The sequence below is a fragment of the Orycteropus afer genome, unplaced genomic scaffold (assembly GCF_000298275.1).
Source record: "Orycteropus afer afer isolate SDZICR_OR568_19922 unplaced genomic scaffold, OryAfe1.0 scaffold00083, whole genome shotgun sequence".
Classification (NCBI taxonomy): Eukaryota; Metazoa; Chordata; class Mammalia; order Tubulidentata; family Orycteropodidae; genus Orycteropus; species Orycteropus afer.
The window spans coordinates 1,656,952-1,680,037 of record NW_006921670.1 but is presented as its reverse complement, the minus strand read 5'-3'; the positions used below and the strand labels follow the sequence as shown (position 1 = coordinate 1,680,037).

The window sequence follows — 23,086 nt, the reverse complement described above, 5'->3', positions numbered from 1 at the left end:
ACTCCACTGTGACTGCTGAGCACACGACACGCACTGTGACGGTCAGATCAGCAGCAGCAGGGCTGTCGAGACAGCAGTGTTCAGAATCAGAATACCTGGGCAGCAAGAATGGCAGAAGAAAGCAGCACTTTGGAGCCAAATCTTGGCTTTCCTATGCTATGTGACCTAAGTCACACAATTACCCCAGCTCCGTTCTCTCATCCAAACAGTGAAAACAATTACAAAAACCAGAGCTGTAAGGGTGGAACAATGTACAGCCAGCCCGGGCAGCGCTCCCAGCAGGGGGAGTTGTTTAATAACGTTCCCTCACCATGCCAGCGCCTCCACTAACACATCATGTAAATGACGGTGCGTCGTTTAAGACTCAGGATTCTGGGGAAGATCAAATGAGACAGTGACTGGGAAGGAGCCCTGTGCAGGGGAGAGTGCCTTATGAAGGAGGTAACCCACTCTACACACCGACAAGAGACACATCGGGTAAACCTTCACCACACACGGGGACCACGTGTTGCCACCCACCCAGATTCTCCCAGCAATGAGACAACAAATCTGGTCCCGAAGAAGAAGATCCTTTACTGAGATCTACTCAAAACATTTCTGTCCTTAATTCAAATAAATTTCAACTCAGTTGACAGCTACAGCAGATCTGGATAAAGTCTTCGCAGTGGCAAAACACACTCTGTCACCAAGGACCTCGGAACAGGTCTTGACTAACACATGTGAGAATACGCTCAAGGCCTCTGTCCAATCTTCTTCAGGGTTCTATTGAGCTGAAAAGAAAGAAAACCAAGTCAGACACATGGTGTCCACCACATCTGTCCCCATAGCATGCAGGACGACTAGGTCGGAGACTTCTCAGCGTCCCCTGAAGTCAGGGGAGGAGCCCGTGGTGTGAGCTGAGTGTCCACTAAGGGCACAAAGCCCCATTAGAAGCCTTGTCCTGACACCCACGTGGCCCCACACAATCCATGCAGACCATTCTCTCTGCCCTTCATACCTCCCCACCTTCCAATACCCTTTACCAATTTTATAGACAAGGAAAGGGATTCAGAGGGGCTTGACCGGCCAAGGTTACTAGTCTAATCTGTGAAGAATCAGGGTTGGAACTCAGATTTTGACTCCCTTTCACTGACCAGGATCCAGCCAGCACCCTGACAGCTATGATGTGGAGTCTGAAGTCCAGTGGGCACTGGGCCTGGATCACCCTCCTGAAGGAGCCTGGTGCACGGAGCACAGCAGAGCAGCGACCCCTGCTGGAGGGCTCAGAGCGTCAGGCTGCAGCGGCTGTAGCTGCGACCACGAAAGCGGACCCGCACCCTTGCGTTTGGCCTGACCCACACTTCTCCTCAGGCAAGACGCAGGGTGCACCAAGTCTGTCAAAACAGGGCTCCCTGTCCTCCTCCCACAGGAACTGGCCAGACCTGTCTAAGATGGAGAACAGCTGCCAAGTGGGAAGGGTGGGTAGGAGCAGGCAGTGAATCCACCATATTAGGAAATACCAGGGAGAGAGGGCCACCCTCAGAGGGAGATCTTGGAAAGAGACGCTTCAGAGGAAGCTGACACAGCAGCTCCTCCAGCCCAACCCCTCTCCCCAAACCCCAAGCAGCCAGCCAGTCTAGCTCAGAAACTTAAAGGGCCAATTTCAGGCTTCCTTGGAAACAGAAATGAGAGATACAAAATTAAAAGAGTCCCCAGCCGTTCCCGACTCTATCCTCTGCCAACGCTCTGTTCTCTTAGACCTCTCACCTCCTCGAACTTATGGATCTGGCGGATGAAGAAATCCCCGTAGCGCCTGGCAACCTTAGTGTCTGCAATGTGGATCATGTCCTGTGGGGAAAAGCAGAGGCCGAGAAGGGAAGTTAGGACGGAGGGGTCGGGACCACTAACCCACACGCCACTGATGGCCTGTGCCGGCACCCCTGACGCCGAGGACTCTACAAGGGCTTTCCACGAGCAGAGGACACCACCACGACGAAACACGCCAGCCCGGGGACAGCACCGCCAGCTGGTAGTCTGTCTTTCTCGGAGGCTGATTACTCATCTTCTTATTGTAAACTTTTTAATTTTCTAGTCTTTTTCAATGAACATGAATCTTTAAAAAATAAAAAAACAAAAACCAAACTCACTGCCATCGAGTCGATTCTGACTCGTGGCAATCCCCTTTGGGTTTCTGAGGCGGTAAATCCTTACAAAAGTAGATTGATCACCCAATCTTCCTTCTGCAGAGTGGCTGGTAGGCTTGAACCACCAACCTTCTGGTTAGCAGTAGCACTACGCCACCAGAGTGACATTTAAAACAGGTTTTATTTTCTCATATACTGCTGATGGGTTTGTAAATTCAATCAGTCTTTAAATTTTCAACTCATAAAACATTTCATAGAACACCATCTACTTGCAAAATTTCTCCAAAATCTTGGTTAAGGCCCAAGAAATTTCAGAACCTCTTAGACAGATTTTTCAAGTCAAGGATTAAAAGAAAAGCAAAAACAAAACAAAAACCCCAAAATCAAAAAGGAGCATTTTGCCAAAGATTAACCTGAATAGTAACAGAGAAACCGTATAAGCAAAATAAAAACATGCAATTAACAGATTCTTAACTACAGGGACTTTAGCATTTAACTCAACTGAATTAAAGTAGACAAAAATATGAACCATGTTTCAATGAGCTGTATAGTAAAGGAAATGAAAATTTGTCCCTGTATCACCTTACCACGTCAACTGAGTCTAACTCAGCAGCACATGACTAATGTGACTTGAATATGACCTCACAGCACAACTTCAATGTTAATTCCTGGGAGAAGTGTTTTATAAACCACCATACAGAGAGCTGGGACTAGTTAGGCTTGGGCAGGAAGGAACATACAACAGAAAAACGAGGTCCCAACCTGGGATCTGTTTCTTAAATGCCTTCTTGTTCTAAGGACCATGGTTCCACAGGTTGATTTAAAAAGCAAAAACTCAGTCACTAAGAGATGACAGGGGGATGCTGCAGGAGACTGATACTGCCAAAGAACAAGTTACCTCAGGCACTGAGACAATGCACTCAAAAAGGACTTCGGGTGGCTGACAGGATACTGGGGGGTGAAAGGGAGGCGGTTTTATTTGACTTTCAGAAACATGATTTGAAACACTGAGAACATTTGGTGAGGTTATTCATGCGAAGGGTTGCTAAGGGCTGCCAAACACCAAGTCTGCCCAAAGCCAGGCATTTTAATAAGGATATTCAGTTTAGCAAGATGGACATTCCAAAACAAACTGTGCCTTATGACCCAGCAATTCCATGCCCGGTGTCTACCAAGAGATTTTAGAGTGTATGTCCACACACAAAGTTGTGCCTGAATGTTCACAGCAGCAATACCTACCACAGCCCCAAAGTGCAAACAACTCAAACGTCCATCAACTGATGAATGGATCAATACAGAGTGGTCTATCGCTCAATGGAATATTACTCAGCAAGAAAAAGAAGTGAACTACTGATACACGCTACACCACGGATGAACCCAGACAGTCTTCTAAGTAAAAGCAGCCACATACTGCATAATTCCATGCAGGTGAACTGTCCAGAACAGGCAAATCGGTGACAAAAGAAAGCAGACGAGTGGTTTCCAAGGCTGGGGAGGGGGAGATGGAGAGAGTGCTACCGAGTAAGGGGTTTCTTTTTTGGGGTGATGGAAATGTTCTCGGATTAGACAGCAGTGATAGGTGTTGTATACTTTAAAATGAAGTGGCTGGTGGGTTTGAACCGCCAGCCTTCTGGTTAGCAGTCAAGTGCAAGTGCCTTAGGCACTATGATACCAGAGCTCCCATACTTTAAAATAGTGAAGTTTATGTTATGAGAATCTTATCTCTTTAAAAAAGAAAAAAAGAAAAAAAAAAGAGCTCTATTTCCAGTAATACATTACACAGACCAACCAGTGTCTAAAAACAACTGAAAATGCAGGATTAATTTTTTTTTAATCTCCTTAAATCACTAAAGAGCTGACAAGAGACTAAGGAAGGATCTAAGAGCTGGGAAAGGAATAAAGAACTATTTGAGAGAATACGGAAAACAGGGGCCCTTGCCGTGAGGCTGAGGGGACTAACCAAAGCCAGGGCCCCTCTGACAGAAGACCCTCCTATAGTAAGTTGGGACCTCAAGGGTTACATCCCAAGGCTACGGGGTGAGCCAGAAGTCAACTGCCGCCTCACTCCCGACACACACAGAGGTAGCCAAGGGGGAGGAGGAGAAAAACGACCCATCCATGAGATGTTACAGCCACAAGGTGACTCTTTGGCAGCCTAGGCTTGTTGCCAGAGTGGACCAGGGCACGTCAGGCTCAGTTCATGGTTGTCCCAGACTAAGGTCCCCAGGCCCTGAAGAGGCAAAAGCAATTCTCTAGAGGAATGAACAGTTAACCCTGACCTAAAGAATACCAACGATTTTTCAAAGACAATGAACCACAGGTAATAAAAATAACCTAGCACAGAAGAAAATAAGGCACCATAAGTTTTTTAAAAAAAGAGGACATAAGAAACAGCTGCAAGAAACGCATGGCTACAACAATCAGTCAAAAGAAAAAAACTTTCGAGGAGACAGGAAGGTAAACATGGGAGAATTCAAGAGACACCGTGGCATGACAGACAGACTGAGGTCTAACATACATTAATCTCCGTAATTCAGTTCCAGGAGGAGAATGGAACAGAAACTCAGAAGCCACAGTGACTGAGAATACCCCCAGACAGATGAGAGATACCAGAGACCTCCCAGATGGCCCGAAGTTGCCAGTGGTTCCTGCTCCTCCCTGGCGAGTGTACGGGTGTGTGGGGAGGAGCAAAGGTGGGTGGTATCTAACAGAAGATGCCAGGCATCCAGTTTATTAACTTTAGAAAACAAAATAGCAACTCAGTTCTCTGAAAGGCCCCATTAGGTTTTAAAATATCCAGCATGAACTTAAAATCACAACAGGGAAAACAAAATCCTCCTTGTTCCTCAACCCGCCTCCCCTCCCATTCGGCCACTTGTGTGTCCTTCCAGAAATAATGCTATGCAACCACAAGCATAAATAAAAATGTTACTTTAATAAACCAAACCAAACCATAAGGGGGACCACTGACAGCCACTCTGTAACCCAACCGCCCATCAACAGAAGATGGATACACTGCAGCAAACAACTGCAGCAGAGGCCTTACTACTACTGAGCAGTGGGCATGACCGAATCACCACCAGACCCAACCCTGGCCAGCGAGCCTCTCAAATGTATCGTTGAGCAAAATAAGCCGGACACAAAGAGCACATGCCGTAACTTCATACTACAATGTTCAGAAGCAGGCAGCACTAAGGCATGGTGAGAGAAGTCAGCGTGACAGCCGCACTGGGTGAGGGCAAAAGGCGGGCTGTGGAGACTACATTCTACTTCTCGGTTACACAGGGGTGTTCACTTTGCAAAATGCAACAAGCTGTACGTTTTCTATCTGTGTACTTTTATTTATATGTATTGTACCTCAACCACAGTTTACTTATAAACCAACCCCATACACTCGCTTGAACACAAAATTGGGAAAGGCACTCTCTCTCCCAAAGTGGGAGACTTTAGTCTTTCGTAATTTTTCATACACTTTTTCTGAGTGGGGAAAAAGCCTCCCAGAGAAAATATGGACAATTTGCCGTTAATGCTGGGTGAGACACGTGCACTGAACGAAATTATGTAAAATGAACAGCAGGAAAAAAAGATAAGGCTTGAAACGCAAGCTTAAAGGACTGTAAGCCCCAAATGAGGTGACCGTGTACACCCAGTCTTTTTTCTTGTAAGTTCGGTTCAACTCTTAACGGGGAGAAAGGATGAGTGACAGCAGCAGCACAGCTGACAGTCCCAGGCACTGTGAGAGACTGCTGCTCTAAGCACCTGACACCTACATGTGGCATGTCATACAACCCCCCCAGGAGCCCTCCTGCTGGTATCATCATCCTTTCTCCAACCTGCCCCCAATAAGGCACAGAGACCACATGACCTTCTCACGACCACATGGCTCCTAAGTGCCAGAGATGAGGTCTGAAAATGATTTGGACCCAGGGTCTGGCTCCAGAGGAAATGTCTCGTCCCACTGTGGACAGGGGCAATCAAGGCGGGGAAAGGTCACCATAGGACTCTGTTTTCTAATTCAGCTGCAATGTCAATGCCGTTGCTCCTCAAACCATTTAAAAAGGGCAAAAGGAGTTCAGGTAACACTCCTCACCACCTCCCCCTCCTTATCCAAACCACTACTTTTCACCAAGTGACCTCTAGCTGCTCATCACAGCAACCAACCCTCCGCTGGCCTCGCACTTGCAGGCGTCCACCCCAGTCCGCCCCGCAGTCAACAAGACGTCTCTCTTCCTCCCCTTTCCTCTGACCTCACTCCCTAGCAGGGCCGCCTCGCTCAGGCCACTCCAGCGTCCTTCACACCCCAGGGCTTGCTCTTGCCTTTGCTCTAGCTGTTCCCACCGCCTGAATGCTCTTCCCCCAGATACTGCTTGGCCAACCCCCTCACTTTCACTTCCTTCAAGTTTCTGAACTTCACTTTCTCAACAAAACCCATCCGGATCACCTCATTTAACACTGCCACTCGCGCCGCCCCCCTGCTCCGTAACACTTGGCAACTTATAAGTCACCACATCATTTGCTTAGTTACAATGTTTACCGCCTACTGTGTACCTGTCCTCACTAGAACGTAAGCAACACAAGAGCAGGAATCTCAGTTGATTTTGTTCACAAATGCCTGGAACAGTGCACAGAAGGAAGTGGGTGCTTGACCGCCATCAGCTGCTGAACAGCAGAGCAGCAAGTACCCCCAAGAACCCAGCCAGTGGCAACCATACCTTATCGATGTAGAAGTCCACCTCGGAGGCCGACTGAAATTCACCATCTAGGGCAGAGATGCCGCTGGTCCACACCAGGTTCTTCATCTTGTGCTTGAAGACCAGAAGCTGGATGCGGAACTCCTGCTCGGTGAGGTCCAGGAAGCCGGCCAGCTTGGCCACAGGCATGGTGGTGTACAGCTTGAGGAAGCTGCGGATGGTGGAGAGCTGGGCCTGCTGCTGCACCTCGTCCGAAAACACCTTCAGCTGCTGCAGGAAGGGCTCCTTGTGGTAGTTGGGGTGCACATTGTCGTAGTTGGGCACCACGGGCGACAGGAACTTGGGGCAGGAGTAGCTGAAGAGCTCCTCGTAGACCTGCGGGTCACCCTTCTGCATGCGCAGCATCTTGTCGCCGTACTTCTCCCGCAGCTGGAGGTGAATGCTCTCATCAATGCGCATGGGGTACATGGTAAGGGCGATGGCCAGCAGCGCATGCATCTGCTCGTTCTGCTTGTTGATCTGGGGTGGGAAGAGTGGGCACAGATGCGTGCAGGGAGCACAATGAACGGACCTTCTGAGGTGCCCCTAACAGTGGGGCCCTCTCCTCCCAGGCGCACTTGGGGCAGCTCTCTGCCCTCCTCTTCTCGCACTGCTCAGTCAGCCTTCCCAACGCCTCTTCCAACCCTCCCTCTTGTTCCACTGAATTCCCCAGTTCCAGGTCCTCCTCAGCTGTCACTTGGATTCTTTACTCAAACATCTATCTACCTTATTCAATCCACCCCACATATTACTGCAAGGTCAGCTCCCACACTAGTTATGATCAAGTCACCCGGAAACCTCTCAAGGCACCTCAATCTACCCCCACCCCTCAAAAAACTAAGCATGTTACCTGAGTAATCAAGGTTACTCCTGAAACTCCTGTCCCACTCCCCTCTAGCCAAAATGGTTGACTGTGTGGCCACATCATGATGCTCTCAAGTCTCACCGCCTTTGCTCATCCTCTATACACACCTACACATGTGTACAACCCTACACTATACACACCTGCCCATCCTCAATGACAAACCCCTTAAAGGTTCTCCACATCTACCTTACTATGTAAACATCCTGCTGCCTGGCACATAGTGATCACTCAACAAACTGCTGCTGAGTAAATAAATGTAAGGCACTGGGCACTACCAGGGAGTGAAAGTAAAAGAGAAGACAGCACCCTTACTGTCAAAGTGTTAACAATTTGAAGTAACAGAAGTCATTAACAGGAATGCTTAGAAAATAAGACAATTTGGGATGGCGTTGACCAAAAACTTTTGGCCATGGGGTGAGCAGATGAGAATGGCCACAGGTAACAAGGCCCCTCACCATCTCATACTTGTACGTGGTCCTCTGGAACATGCTCTTGGTCCTCTGGATGTAGAGGAGGATGTTGGCGAAGACTCGGATGGCATCTTGGTAGCGGCGCATCATCAAGTACGCAAAACCGACGTAATAGTACGTGGTGACCTGGCATTCTGGGACCCGGGAGTACATGCTCTGTGGAAAGAGGTGGAAGCAAGCAGCAGCCGTGAGCCCCAAGGTCAGTGCACCTCTGATAAGACCTGGAAGTTGGTGATGCTGACATTCCCCTGCAGAGCCCCTGAACTACCCAGGGCAAACCATGGCTATGGAGTTAGAGGACCTGACAACAGGTCATCCTGTTCATTGATTAAGTGGCACGATTTGAGGGCTCCTTCCTCTTAACAGGAAGAGCAAAGGGCTGGCCCCGATGACCCCAAAATCTCTACCCGCTCTAAAACTCTTCATGCAGTCTCACATTCTTCCTCGCTTCCCAAATAAACCTTAAAAAAGAGCAGACAGGCAGAAAGGCACACAGCAAAAGCCAAATAAAAAAATACCTATTTTCTGTGGTTCATACACACGATGGAGTGTTACTCCGCCATAAGGAGAAATGAAGTCCTGATAAAAGGTACAACATGGATGACCCTTGAAATACCATGCGGAGTGAACTAAAGCCAGTCACGGAAAGGACAAGCATTACATGATCCCACTTACGTGAAACATTTCGAACAGAAAAGTGCACAGAGACCAACGTTTACTAGGTTACCAAGGGCAGGAAGTAGGGTGGAAGGGCAGGAGAGGGTAAGGAAAACCCAACGCTCGGCAATGAACTTCTGTCAAGGGTGACGGAAGAACAACACGACAAATAATCAATGTCACCGAATGACACAAGAAGATTGCCGAAATGGCAAACTTTAAAAAGAATCATTTTGTTGTTGCTGAGACTACACACAGCAAACCGCACGCTGACCCATTTCTACACGGCCAATCTGTGGCACTGACAACATTCGTCAAGTTGTGCAAGGACTCCCACCGTCCTCTTCCAGGCTGCCCCCCTCACGGACATGTACTCGCCAGGTTTCCTCTCTAACCCATCAAGTTGTTACCTGTCACACCGATGCCACACAGGCCCTAAAAGAGCACACTGCTCGAGGGAGGCACTCTTTACTACTTAAATTTTAAGACTTAACATTCAGGCACAGTGGCAAACACCATCCAGTTCCTGTCTCACAGCAAAGGAAGAAGCTGTTCCTGGAGGCAACTGGCCACACGTTCCATGATTTTATTACCTGCATATTTATCATAATTAACACAAACAATTTTTCTCTCTGTGTCAAGAAAAAGCACCACAATCATGTGTCAATACCTGTCCATCTAAGAAGTTATTCTTCAAGTTCATTTTTTAAGACTAGCAAACCCTGAATGATAAAAATCTGCCATATTATTTCTATGAAAACAGAATCAAAAGGCTGCTGAGTCTGTTGAAAGTGCTATTAAACAGAAAACAGAAGACTGAAAAATGATAGAACCACTGTGGAAGTCGGTATGGCGACTCCTTAAAAAGTTTGATCCAGCAATCCCGTTACTAGGTAGATATCCTAAAGAAGTGAGAGGCAGGACATGAACAGATACATGCACACCCATGTTCATCACAGCACCATTCACAACAGCAAAGAGATGGAAACAACCTACGTGCCATTAACCAAGGAATGGACAAATAAACAATGATATATACATACAACAGAATACTACACAACCCTAACAATCTGCAAAACACCACGTAACGTGGATGAACTTGGAGGACATTACACTAAGTGAGATAAGTCAATTACAGGACAAATGTTGTATTAGTCAACTATTATAAAAAGCCAAGGAAACATTTATACATGTAAGGAAATTTTCTTTGTTGGTTACCAGGGATAGGGAAGGAGGGGAGGCTAAATTCCCACGTAAGTTGGGGAGAAGGAATATATATACATATATATATAACACATACACATGTACAGAAACCAAAGATTATCAGTGGTTACCACGGGTAGAAGGAAAGCGGAAAAGGGGAACCTTTGCGGGGCACTGAGTTGATGCTAATGGGAGTGGAATATTCTGGAAAAGGATAGCAATAGTGATGGCATGACATGAAAAATGCCATCAACATCCCTGAGCTGTACATGGGGAAGTTATGTTGGCAAATGTCTTGTATATGTTTTCTCAACAATAAAAGCAAAAAAAGAAAAGAAAAGAGTAAAGAGAAGCCATCCTGTCTGGGTCCAGATCTCCCGGCCATTGGCCTGGGGTAGGGTCCTCTTTCCTCTCCCTGAAACTGTCCTAGGAGATCAGTTTCTCACGAAGTAGGCAGACATTCTGGCTCAGGGAAGATGGGCTGGAGAAAGGGGCCTTTACCTTCTTGTTCAGTTCAATGTTCTCCAGCACCTTGATGGCCTGGTAGTAATCCCCCAACAGCGAGTGCAGGCGCAGGAGCCCCACCAGGCTGAAGTAGCCAAGCATCTTGTAGAGGGAGTGCCGGCCATACTCCCCAGCCACACTCTCGGGGTCACCTGAAAGACAGACATGTGGCCACTCAGCAGGAGGCAGGGAAGGGTGGCAAGTCTACCCATGACCGTCATTCAGTGACCTCTTCACCTGCTGCCACCCACCAAGGCTTCATCAGCAGGGAGTAACTGTATTTAAACGAGTACCAAGTAATAGCACACCTGGCATTATGCCAATCTTCACTTTACCAAAAGCTATTTGCAGACTGGCAATGAATTTTTTATGTGTCCCAACACACCTGAGAATATGAAAGGGCCCCTCTCATCAGTACATTATTCACCAACATCCCTCTGCTCCCAGAAGTCCTTGAAGTCAAAGCCCTTTTCCTAGGAACACTGAGATGCTATTGGTCTCTCCCACTGTGCTGACATTTGCAGTGATGATGCAGAAGCAATGATGCAAAATGCTGACAACTCAGCACTGAGCAGGCAGCAAACCATGCCAGCGGCCACCTGCACAAAGAACTAACCACTTTTCTCAGGGAACACCATCTTCACTTGGAACGACGACTGACACGCCAACCGTGGTTATGTGGATTTGGTATCTGGCAGACAGTTTCTCAAAAACAAAGGAAGCAAGCCTGTCACACTTCAAGGAAAACAACCAACAGCTGCCAATGACAAAATTTGAGCTCTTAAGCAAAAATGAGAATCTGTAAAACTTACATCTGCTATACTGAGAGCAAGAGCTTCCCAAAAAAGTTATGTCTGGTGAAGCAAGTGGTAAAACAAACAAATGTGATTCTTCTTGTATAATAAAATATTACCAACACTTAGAAGATCTTTCTAACTCAACAAAGCCAATATTTTCCAAATGACCAACACATGGTATCACAAAATCATGCACAGGAAAAAGCCATTCAAAATGCAGGACAGACCAAGGGACTTTAATGTAACAAAGTAAGTGTTCGCTAACATTTCAGATTCAACACTGTGACTCATCTGTATGAAACGACCACTTGTTGAGTTTGGTGTGGTATCTAAAAAACCACCACAGTATCTAAAAAGACTATTAAAATACTCCTTTTTTCCAACTAAGTATCTGTGAAGTCAGATTTCTTCATACACTTTAACCAAAATAGCCCACTGCAAGAGACTGGAAGCAGAAGCAGAAATGAATCTAGCTATCTGCTGGTGAAGGAGCTCTAGTGGCACAGAGGTTAAAGCATTCGGCTGCTAAACAAAAGGTCAATGGTTCAAACCCACTAGCCGCTCAGTAGGAGAAAGATGAGACAATCTGTTTCTGTAAAGATTTACAGCCTTGGAAACCCTATGGAGCATACTACTCTGTCCTACAGGGTCACTATGAGTTGGAATTGACTTGATGGCAATGGTTTTTTGTTTTTTTTTTTTTAATATAAATCTTCTAGTAATCCAGATGCTAAAGAGATCTGCAACAATACCATTCTTCTCACTAAACCAATTTTCAATGTCAACAAAGTTCTTTGTAGTTCTCAAGACTCTAAGAGTATAAAGGGATTGTGACACCCATTAAGTTTGAGAAGTGTTATTTAAATAAAGGAATGCAGATCCCAGTGAGAGCTGATTCAGCCTTGTAGCTGCCAAGGCCAGCAGCAGCAACATCAGCTCCCAAGTACTGTTCACACCCAACCACCGAAGAGCAGCCCAGGGCCTAAGAGGCAGCGACGCAGCTTCTCTCCCTGTGGTGCCCCATCCACTCACAGGCCACAGCCAGCAGCCGTGGTACTCACCTCCGCTTGTGTACACCTCCAGCTGGCGGTTGATGTTGGATTTGTCCACCAGGGAATGAAGGACATTGAGAACACTGTGAACATTCCAGATCTTGGGATTGGAACGAAGGAAGTCGATCTCCTCTTCCGACTTTTTGGCGGTCTTACAGCGGTACTGACTGAAGGACTGAAACTGATGAGGAAGCAGGGAGAGATGTAACAGTGGTAAAAATCCAAAGGGACGGACCAAGCCCACATGCTGGATAGGAGGTGCTGCCAAGGGCTCTAGACGGGCCCCTAGGACCCCAGCTGTTAAGTGGCTCTCAGGGAGGGGCAGAGGACTGAGGAAAGGGATGGGAGCCTATTATTTCTCATTCTAAACCATTCTGTACACTCTTTTTTCACAGACATCTTTGTTCAAGCTATGAATTTAGCTTATTACTGAGTTTGCTACTTATTCCACATTTAAGTAAAAATCTTTAAGATTACAATTACAGCAACCAAAAAGTATGTGTGTGGTTACACAGGCAGACAAGTATGCATGTGTATGTACACGAACGCACAGAACCTGGCTGAGTAAATATACGAGTGTGCATGTACAGGTGTATCTGTAGGTATGTGTGTATGCTACATTTATGTGTGCTGCGTATATATTCATATGTATAAAAAACTACATAGGAGGCAGAGTTATGGGTACTAGGAGCTCTGGTAGCATAGTGGCTAAGTCACTTGCCTGCTAACCAGAAGGCTGACGGTTCAAACCCACCAGCCACTCCTTGGACGGAAGGCTGGGCGATCCTACTTCCGTAGTGATACTGCCTCGGAAACCCAAGGAGGGGTCACTATGAGTCGGGGCCGACTCGACGGCACATAACAACAACAACAACAACCAAAACATAACCAAACATCTCATGGGTCTGAAAGCTTGAGACCACAGCTGTCGGGACAATATGGTCAATTAGCCTAACACAGTTCATGAAAACAATGCCCTACTGTCCTAATTCTATGAGTAGCATCTGAGGTCTTAAGCTTGCGAACAGCCATCTAAGATACAACTATTGGCGTCTACTCACCTGAACAAAGGAGAATGAAAGAAACCAAGATCAAAAATTCCCGTGCCTGTCTAGGGGGAGGCAGACTTACTGGACCGAGAGACTATAGAGGAACCTCGAGACTAATGCCCTAAGATACCCTTTGAACTTGGAACTAAAGCCACTTTTGGTGACCACCTTTTATCCAAATAATAGACTGGCTAATAAAATAAACAGTATCACTTGTTAATAATGGGCTCCCTTAAAAACTGCATGAGACCAAACGGTCAGCATTTTCCTAAAACAAAGCTGAGAAGGTGGGGCAGGGAAGCCAGACTAATGGAGACAAAAAAGAAAGGAAATAATGTAACCAACATTACAGAACAAGAATTGTATAACAATTATTAAATGGGAATCTAATTTGCTATGTAAACTTTCCCCTAAAATACAATGAAATGTATATTTTTAAAATTCTGTAAGACTGTGGTAGTTTGTAGAAAACAACATTCAAGCTGGAAGCAAACAGAGCCTAGTCACATAACGTCTCAGACCCTCACAGCGCCACTAACCTGGCTGCCAGGATCCCCACAGGCAATCTTATACCAGAGTACAAGTGGCTACGCCATCCCAGGGTGAGAACCACAAATAGTAACCCCCCAGGACAGAAACTCAGCCTGAGTCACCTCTGTACTAACCACAGAACCGGCCAAGGGTAAGACACACACCCAGGGGTCGTGTCACAAGTACTTGTCGGGGAGAATGGTTCTACCTGAGACCAGTGCTGGGCTGGCTCCGTCAGTCACTTGAAGAGTACTGCAACAGACTACCTCCTCAGAATTTCGAAGAGTACTCCAACAGACCTACCTCCTCAGAATCTCAGAAGGCTCCCTGGTTGATCCAGGGGTGCACTCAGGTTTGGAAATCAGTGACCTAGTATTTAGGTCCTAGATGAGCTAAGATCTCTTTTCAACTCTATTATCTAGTATTATCTTCCTCTAACAGTATAGGATAACTTTCCAAATTTACAATAAACAAAGATTAACATCTAGAAGATAAAAAATTCCTATTAAAAAAAAAAAAAAACTCATTAGGAAATCAGGCAAAGAACACTGACTGACCATCACTTAGATGTCAAACTTCATCAATTATGTAATTACAATTGCTATGCTCTATTGTACATAAATTATGTCTCTATAAAGTTGAATAAAAAATTTTTAAAGTATCCTTCAACCAATAATTCTGCCTCTAGACTGTGATCCCTAAAGATATACCTACATGTAACACATATGAAGATACTATTCATGACAGTGAAAACAGAAAACTCAAGCATTTCTACTCAGAGAAGCAGGACTCTCATATTGTGTACATTGCAGCAAAAAAACAAGACAGGTACGTACGTAGACACGGAAAAGTGGTCCAAGTCAGACCAAACTGCACAAGAGAGTATGACACCATTTCTTCAATGATGTACATGCTTATATAAATGCCTGAGAAATACCAACGAGGTACCAATCCTTCCAGATAAGAATTAATGCCTCCGCAAAGATAAGGAAGGTAGGCACCTTAACAGTAGTTTGTTTTTTTTTTTTTTAAAAAGCAACAACCGTTAACATATTTATTATTTGTATAAGTGTGGGGGTGGTGGTGGCAGGAAGAGCCACTGGGCCAGAGTGGCATTTGCCTAGCTGGGAAGAATGACATCTGGTTATTTTCTGCCCCTCACGTGACAGACGTCTGTTAGAAGCAGAAAGCACTTTCATCAAGCACCTTAAGAGAACACCAGCTAAGCCCAGGGGATTACAATTCTCTTAAAAGGATGAAGAACCTCAGCACTAATGATCCTCCTTGAATTACTGTGAGTCAGCAGGACTGCTAGCCATGTGAAGTTACGCCAAGGGGCTCACATAAGCCAGGAGCTGGAGGGTGAACCAAGCTAGTGCGGTCTGTGGTCTCCACTGGAGAAAGGCTCTGACTCGTAAGCTTAGGCAGTGTGCCTCTGTCACAACTGATCTCCAGCCCTCCGTCCACCCACAATGTCTGCGGCCCACAGTGCTCAAATAACATTCTAAATGAGAAACCTTCCATGATGGAAAAATGTGGACATGGATAATGGTGAGGGCTGCACAACGTGACAAACACAATTAACATCACTGGACTATACGTGTGAAGAACGAGAAAAGCCAGGGAGGAAGGGGAAGCTGAGAAGGGGTACAGATGAAGAAGACGGCCGTGAGGTGGCAACTGCTGATGCTGGGAGATCGGACTATGGGGGTCCATCACACTATTCCCTCCACTTTTTTATGTGTCTGAAATGTTCTATGATACAAGTATTAGTGAATGAGTACATATTTATATTTTAAATTAAAATACCTCAATAACCCTCCCCACAATCTCTGCTTTAGAGATAGAAACCAAGGCATAGCATGGTAGGTAATTTGCCAAGATCCAGTAAATGGCAAAACCTGAGTTTCCAGCTCTGGTGCTACACATCGCTGGACCTGGCAGCTGGTCTGGTTCTCAGTGGCACCTCAACAACAGCACCCTGAGGTACATGGACTTGTTTGGATAAAACGTTCTATTTCACTCTGATAGTCTTAGCACACAGCCAAGGGACCACCACCACAATCAAGATAAAATATCTGTTTTGCTGGCAAAGAGAGTGAGACTCAAAGGCTGTAAACGACACGTCATGGTTACAAAACTACCAGGTGGCAGCCCCTAGACTGGAGCCCACTTCTCCCAGGCTCCAAAGCTTGTGAAGCCTGTGTTCTTCCTGCCAGACCACCTCCCAGGTTAAGAGTTTTGGGGAAGTCAGAAAATCCGCTCTCCTAATCTCCACTTTCTTATCTGGAGCTTGCAGGCCTCACTACTACTTTAGAAAATCCTCCAACTGACGTGGGTGCCCACTGCCACAGGCATATTTTTATGCCCTGCCATCTTTTCAACACCACAAACAATGGAAGCAGCTGCTCCTTGCGGGAGCCAGTTTTCCAACCCGGGGACTTCACCTTGGGCCAAGGCGGACCAAATACCTGGTAGATGAACTCGTCGATGATGTCCCAGAGCCACTGGTTGGGCAGTTCAAGGGGAGCAGGACCATCAGCATCTGCACAGGAACAGCATTCATTTTACCCCAAATCACAGAGAAGTCAGGTTGGCAGCAAGAACTCTGCCCATTCAGTAAGGCTGCAGGTTTATTTATAATTTCTTTCTTAAAATGATCGTGAGTCACAGACTTTCCTCCCCACTTAAAATCCTGCTGAACGAGCTGGAGGCCACAATGGTCCTCATCAAAACCTCACTTACCACTTGGCCCAATTCTCATACTTACTAAGAATGTAGTTGAAGAGATTACAGTAGTTGTAATAGGATTCAAACCTCTGCTCCAATGAGGGTCCCCCCTGCAAAGAGAAGACAGACATCAGAATACAGATGTTCAATTTAAATGAGTCTTATTCTAAGAGGCTTGGTGGCACAGAAGTTAAAGCACTCAGCTCCCAACTGAAAGGTCAGTGGTTTGAACCCCCTAGCTAATCCATGGGAGAAAAATGGGGCAATCTGCTTCTGTAAAGATTACAGCCTGGGATACCCTATGGAGCAGTTCTACTGTGTCATACAGGGTCACTATGAGTTGTGATCAGTTTGATGGCAATGCATGTGCTGGTTTTGTGTGTCTTATTCATGGCCTATCATGAGGGTTGAACATAAACACAGGAGAATCAGCGTCTGTCTTCTTCTGATAGCAGGGAGCACTCGTGTCAGAGACAAGTGCCATAGCGGTTCAAGAGGCACTGAACACCGCAGACCACAACGGTCAGGAGTTAAGCACACAGACCTCAACTGGTCCCTGAAAAATAGGCATGCATGTCCAGCGAAGCAGATGAGAGAGACAGGGAAGGTGTGTTGCTTAGAAAAGCAGTACGAGTAAAAGCAAAGAGGTAGGGCCGTGGTGCCTGAAGGGTGGGGAGGATAAGAAAAAGGCAGCTACCGTGAGCCAGGATTGCAGTCTGTGTGTCAAACAAGAACCTAAACTAGTCAGCTACTCAAAGCCCACAGGCCAAATCCAGCTCACCACCTGCTTTTGTAAATAAGTTTTACTGGTACACAGCCACACCTGCTTGTCACATAATTTCTATGACGGTTACAATGATGAGCTGGGTGGTTGCCATAAGAGCATTATGGTTCTCAAAGCCTGAAATACTTACTATGTGGTGTTTTATAAGATGTCTGCTGACCCCTGACCTAGACTTTACATTGCTGGCATCAGAGAAACACTTTAGCACTGAGCTGGGAAGGATACGATGATCAATGTGGCTGTGATATAGAAAGAACAATGTCTTGGTGTCTTAGCTCCACCATTTACCAAGCATGGGGTTCTGATAAGTTATTTAGTCTCCCTGTGAAAATGGGAATGAAAGCAACTCTTAAATGAAATGTAGTTAAACTGCTTCTCACAGTAAATGCTTGTTCAATGAAAAACACTCACTCAGCATTTTAAACATTGTCATGGATGGCAAAGTGCCTTGTCTGACATGTAACAGAGAGGTTATGCAGTCAGTAAACTTGCCACATCTTCACCTTTCAAAGACTTATGTTTGACAATATGTCTGACAAGCCACTGGGCAAATCTGCTGCAAAAGATCTTTCTAAAATGTTAAAAAGCAAATATATCATTTTGAGGGCTAAGGTGCATCTGACCCAAACCATGGTATTTTCAATGGCCTCATGTGCACGTAAAAGCTAGATAATGAATGTTGTTATGTGCCATCAAGGCGGACCCAACCCACAGCAACCCCTCCTTGGGTTTCTGAGGCAGTATCACTATGGAAGTAGACTGCCCAACCTTCCTTCCGAGGAGTGGCTGGTGGGTTTGAACCGCCAGCCTTCTGGTTAGCAGTCAAGTGCCTTCGGCACTACGCTACCAGAGCTCCTTAGATAATGAATAAGGAAGATTAAAGAAGAATTGAAGGATATGAATTATGGCATTAGGAAAGAGAACTTAATATAGCATGGGCTGCCAGAAGAAAGAACAAATCTGTCTTGGAAAAAGTATAGCCAGAACGCTCCTTAGAAGTAAGGATGGCCAGATTTCATCTCACATACTTTGGACACATTATCAGGAGGGACTTGTCCCTGGAGAAGGACATCATGCTAGGTAGAGGGTCAACAAAAAAGAGGAAGACTTAACAAAATGGAGTGACACAGTGGCTGCAACAATGGGTTCAAACCTAACTACAATTGTGAGGACAGCACAGGACTAGGTGGTGTTTTTATCATGCACAAGGTTGCTGAGAGTCAGAACTGACTCAGCAGCTCCTAACAATGTTTGACAGACCAAACAGAACATCGGAAGTGGTAAAACCAGCTAGAACACGGCCACACGAGGGCACTGGCACCATGGTCTTCCCAAAGCAGCAGCATTACACAGGGCTGGCAAGATTCTCATCCCAGCTCACGAAGCCCACCAAGCACAAGAAATCTTTAGTTTCTATCAGATAAGGGAGTCAGAGACCCCACCGAGATGCCACCAAAACATGGTCTCCTGCATTACTTTGGCAACAAGAATTCCTCCAGCTTCTACCACTGATGGAGGCTCCTGTGGTCAAGTGGTCCCGAGAGGATGAGAGGTAAGTAACTGAGGAGCTAGGACCTCCTTAAATGGAACTACTCCAAGGAAAGGTCACAGGGCCAGCTTCCTTCATTTACACATACCCACAAGCTCATGTGCTCAATACAGATACCGTGTCATCATCATCAATCACACTAATTCTAGCCACCAGATTTAACAGCTATCACAACAAAGACTCTGCCCTCATTAAGCTTACCTTCTAGTGGGCAAAGTGAACAAGTAAGTAATGTCAGCTAGTGGCAAGTGCTCTGAAATGCCTGAGTATGGCCAAGAGCCCACAGCGAGGAGGGAAAGTTACAGAAAATGAAACTAGCAAGGGGTCAGGAGCCTGATCAAGTAGGGCTGTGGCTAAGATTGGGATTTGATTCTAAGCATGATGGAAAGGCACGGTGGGATTGAGAGGAAGGGGGTGAGGCTTGTATTTCAAACAGACCATCCTGGTTACTATGATGAAAACAAACTTTAAGGCGGCAAGACTGAAGTAGACACTGATCAGCCTAGTAGCTACTGCAGAAGATTAGACAAGAGATGACAATGACTTATATAAGAGTAGGCGCACTGATGGTGATAAGTGGCTGGTTTTAAGTACGCCAAAGACAGGTCTGGCCAATTAGATTTGTTGTGAGGCCAGATGGAGAGTGAGAGAAAACTCAAGAATGAGGCCATGATTTTCAGTCTAAATAACTGGTGGCACCATATACTGAGATGAACATGGGACCAAGAGGCTTAGAGAAAAATAGGAATTCAGTTTTGGACATGTTAAGCTTGAAATATTTACCAGCCAGCCGGCCAACTGGAGATGTTAAGACAGATGGATAGACAAGTCTGGACTTCAGTGGAGAGACTGAGATTGAGGAAAGATTGAAGTCACTACAGATAATATAGGGGGCATTTTAAGAGACTTGGAGCATCCTGAAATTTAGAAATAATGAAGAGAAGAATTCAGCAATTGCCAAAAGTCAAGGACGTGTAGTAGAAAAAACACTGGTGTTACAACTGGCCCTAGGTTCAAGGAGATTTACCCTTTACTTGTTGCATGAATTTGACAAGTAACCTCTTTACACCCCATTGGCCAACTCCACAGGATCACTGTGAGGAACAGAGATGTGGAGATGTGCATCTGGAACGCGTGTTACGGGCATTTCAGAGCGTGGACGCTCAGCAGCGATGCACTGAACGGAAACAGGAAGGGCTCTCCAAGCAGCGGCAGAAGGGCTGAGGAATACCTCAGGAGGGCAGCGTGTAGTCCAGTGCACAGTGAAGAGCACCCAGTCGAGAACTAGAGCAGCGAGGATGGTGAAATTTAAACGTTAGAACAGACAGACCAGTGAGTGTTACAGTTTGTCTGGAACCAACACCCAGCATCCTGAGTTCAAACTTTCTCTGCCATTTCTTAAAAGTAGAGAAAACGTAATGGACACCCTTAAACACAGAAAACAGAAACTAGTGGCTGTGTTCTAGGAGCACAAGGCACAGCTGAGAACACCGTAAGCCATACTGAGATACTCACACTGACTTTGGCATATATGTGCCTGTAGTATAATTCTTTGTACAGAATCAGGAAGACAGCATCTGAAAGAGATGGCAGAGGGTGCTTTAGTAACCCGTAAAACACTATCCAGGGTCTCCTGGCAGTTTCATCCCTTCAGGAGGGGAAGGGTATCAAAGGATAAACATGACTAGCGACTAAATAACATCTGAACTCTTACGCTTATACCCTAAGAATACATGCAACGAGAAAATTCATTTCTCATCCTCCTCTTTCAACCTCACCCTAATCTCAGACTCCTTTCCCTTCACCATTTAGAGGCTTTTGCCAACCAGTTGTCCAAACAATCTTGAAAAAAAGCACAAAGTTGAGGATGTACACCTTCCAATGTCAAAACTTACTATAAATATAGTTACCCAGGCTGTGTGGTATTGACACGAGGAGAAACACATACATGGATAGAATTGAGAGTTCAGAAATAAGCCTTTACATTACAAGATCAATTGATTTGTGAGAAGAGTGCCAAGAAATCAACAGGGAAAGAAGTCTTTTCGACAAATGGTGCTGGGACAACTAGAGGTCCACATGCCAAAGAATGAAGATGAGCCTGCCGCCCATACCTTAGTCAAAGGACATCATTAAAAAAGTGAGAGAACCCACAGGATGGGAGAAAACACTGCAAATAATGAACCTGAGAGACAACTTTTATCAGTAATATATGAAGAACCCTTACAACTCAACAATAAAAAGACAATTAACCCAATTAAAAACTGGGCAAAGGATTCTAACAAAATTTCTCCAAATGGTCAGTAAGCACACGAAAAGACTGTCAAGGTCACTGCATGTTACTAACTGCTGTCAACTCAATCCTGACTCCAGGGGACTCCATGTGTGCAGAGCAGCTGCTCCAAGGGTTTTCGAGGCCGTGAAGCAGACTACCAGGCCTGCCTTCTGAGCATGTCTGAGTGGGTTCAAAATGCCAACTGTTCACTAGTAGTCAAGTGCTTAACCTTCTATGCCACCCACAGAGTCTTCGTTAGTCTTCAGAGATATGCAAATCAGAATCACAGTGAGATACCACTGCCCATCCATTAAGATGGCTATAATCAAAAAGATGGCTAAGAGCTGCCATTTTAACCACTACTGCCCCCCCATTAGAATTCTTATGCCAGAAGAATAAAGCTGCAGAAAAGCCAGTTAATTTTCAAAAAACAGAATTTAAGAGACTATCTTACAGAATTTCCTAACATCCATTGCAGAGGTGAAGCGATCTATCCAGAGATACACAACTCCATTTATTTCACTGAATGCTCTTGAGCTAAGAACCGTAGGGATTCACGAATGAGAAACATCACCTGCTGCTAAGGACCTTTCCCACAGCACGCATGCAAAATGATTCCAACTCCTCTAGGTGAAAACAAAGTGCTGGGGGAACTCAGAGAGTGAAGAAACTCCTGCCAACTAGAGGCAGAGACTGCAAGGAAGAAGAGTATTCTCAAGACAGTCTTGGGGAAGGCCTGTTACAGGACACCTAGAGAGGTAGAAGAGGACAAGAAAGTCCATTCCAGAGATGTGACAACCCCCAAAATCAGAGGGAAATGGAAACCGGACAAAGATCTCTATTTCAGTTCTCACCATGTTATAAGAGATCTTTGACCCTCTTTCTTTATTCAACCTTCACTGAGTAAGTATTTAAGTGCCTACTATGCACCAAACCCTAGGAAAATAAAACGGTAAGGAAAAGAGACATACACTCTCATGAATTTGCTAATGGCCCCCAATTAATTTGATTTTGTAGTTTTCTATTCTCTTTATTCTTCACACAAGCTTTAGGTCCTAGAAACTTGGATCTCCTGTTTGTAACCATCTAACATCCATTCTTCCGTGGCTTTCTAACTCTTGCAGGATGCACACCCCCAGCAACAGAATCCCATCCAGTACACAGCACACAAACATCACACCTACCGTTGCCAACCTGCGGCGCAATGGCTTCCGCCTCAGGCCAAGGTGTATTCTTGAAGAATCTTTCAGTCAGCTTGGTCCAGCTGAAAGCCAAACAGAAAAAGTCCAGAACTCTAAAACAAGAAGGACCTGAAAGCCAACCCTCACATCTCAGACTCAAGAGAGGGGCAGCTACCGTGGAAATAGCTGAGGGCCAGAACTCCCCAAGGCTGCAGCTTTCTGGAACCTAACTCTGTACCTCAGACCACCTTTCATGTCAACCTTTAACATCAGTTAGGCATCACCAAGCTTTTCAGGATCATCTCCTGCCTCTGTAACAGGAACCTGAGCTGTATTTAACTGCTTACTGTTCCCCCATGAGACCTATTAGCCCTCAACATTCTTTAGCCATGCTGTGCCCCCTCCCTGGAACACTGTGCCTCCAGTTCCCTCTCCAAACATGGAACCACATCAGCCCACTGTGGTCTGATGCCACAACACACCTATAGCATCCAACCCAAGCACTGATGCCCATGGTGCCTCACAACGCTACAATGACCAGGCCTCCGTGCATTCTCCTTTTCTTGATCCTCTTAGCAGCTACCTG

The 23,086-nt window shown here is 45.8% G+C and overlaps 1 protein-coding gene across 1 annotated transcript; it reads right to left on the bottom strand.

Moving 5' to 3' along the window:
- Positions 1-731: 731 nt before the first annotated feature.
- On the bottom strand, positions 732-22,858 carry EIF3L (eukaryotic translation initiation factor 3 subunit L). Its single transcript, XM_042781059.1, has 11 exons — positions 22,848-22,858; positions 22,504-22,583; positions 20,560-20,621; positions 16,752-16,821; positions 16,453-16,526; positions 12,411-12,582; positions 10,550-10,704; positions 8,174-8,344; positions 6,836-7,333; positions 1,747-1,827; positions 732-770 (listed from the first exon to the last, which is right to left on the bottom strand). The coding sequence occupies exons 1-11, from the start codon at positions 22,856-22,858 to the stop codon at positions 732-734; spliced, it is 1,413 nt and encodes a 470-aa protein (XP_042636993.1).
- Between the last annotated feature and the right edge of the window lie 228 nt (positions 22,859-23,086).

Bases quoted from the DNA above. Each gene is read 5' to 3' on its own strand.
- EIF3L (XM_042781059.1), bottom strand. The intron at 10,705-12,410 runs GTGAGTACCACG...TCTGTCTTTCAG, and splicing joins GGAGGTGTACACAAGCGGAG to GTGACCCCGAGAGTGTGGCT. The intron at 771-1,746 runs GTGAGAGGTCTA...CTTTCTTTTCAG, and splicing joins AGATCCATAAGTTCGAGGAG to CTCAATAGAACCCTGAAGAA.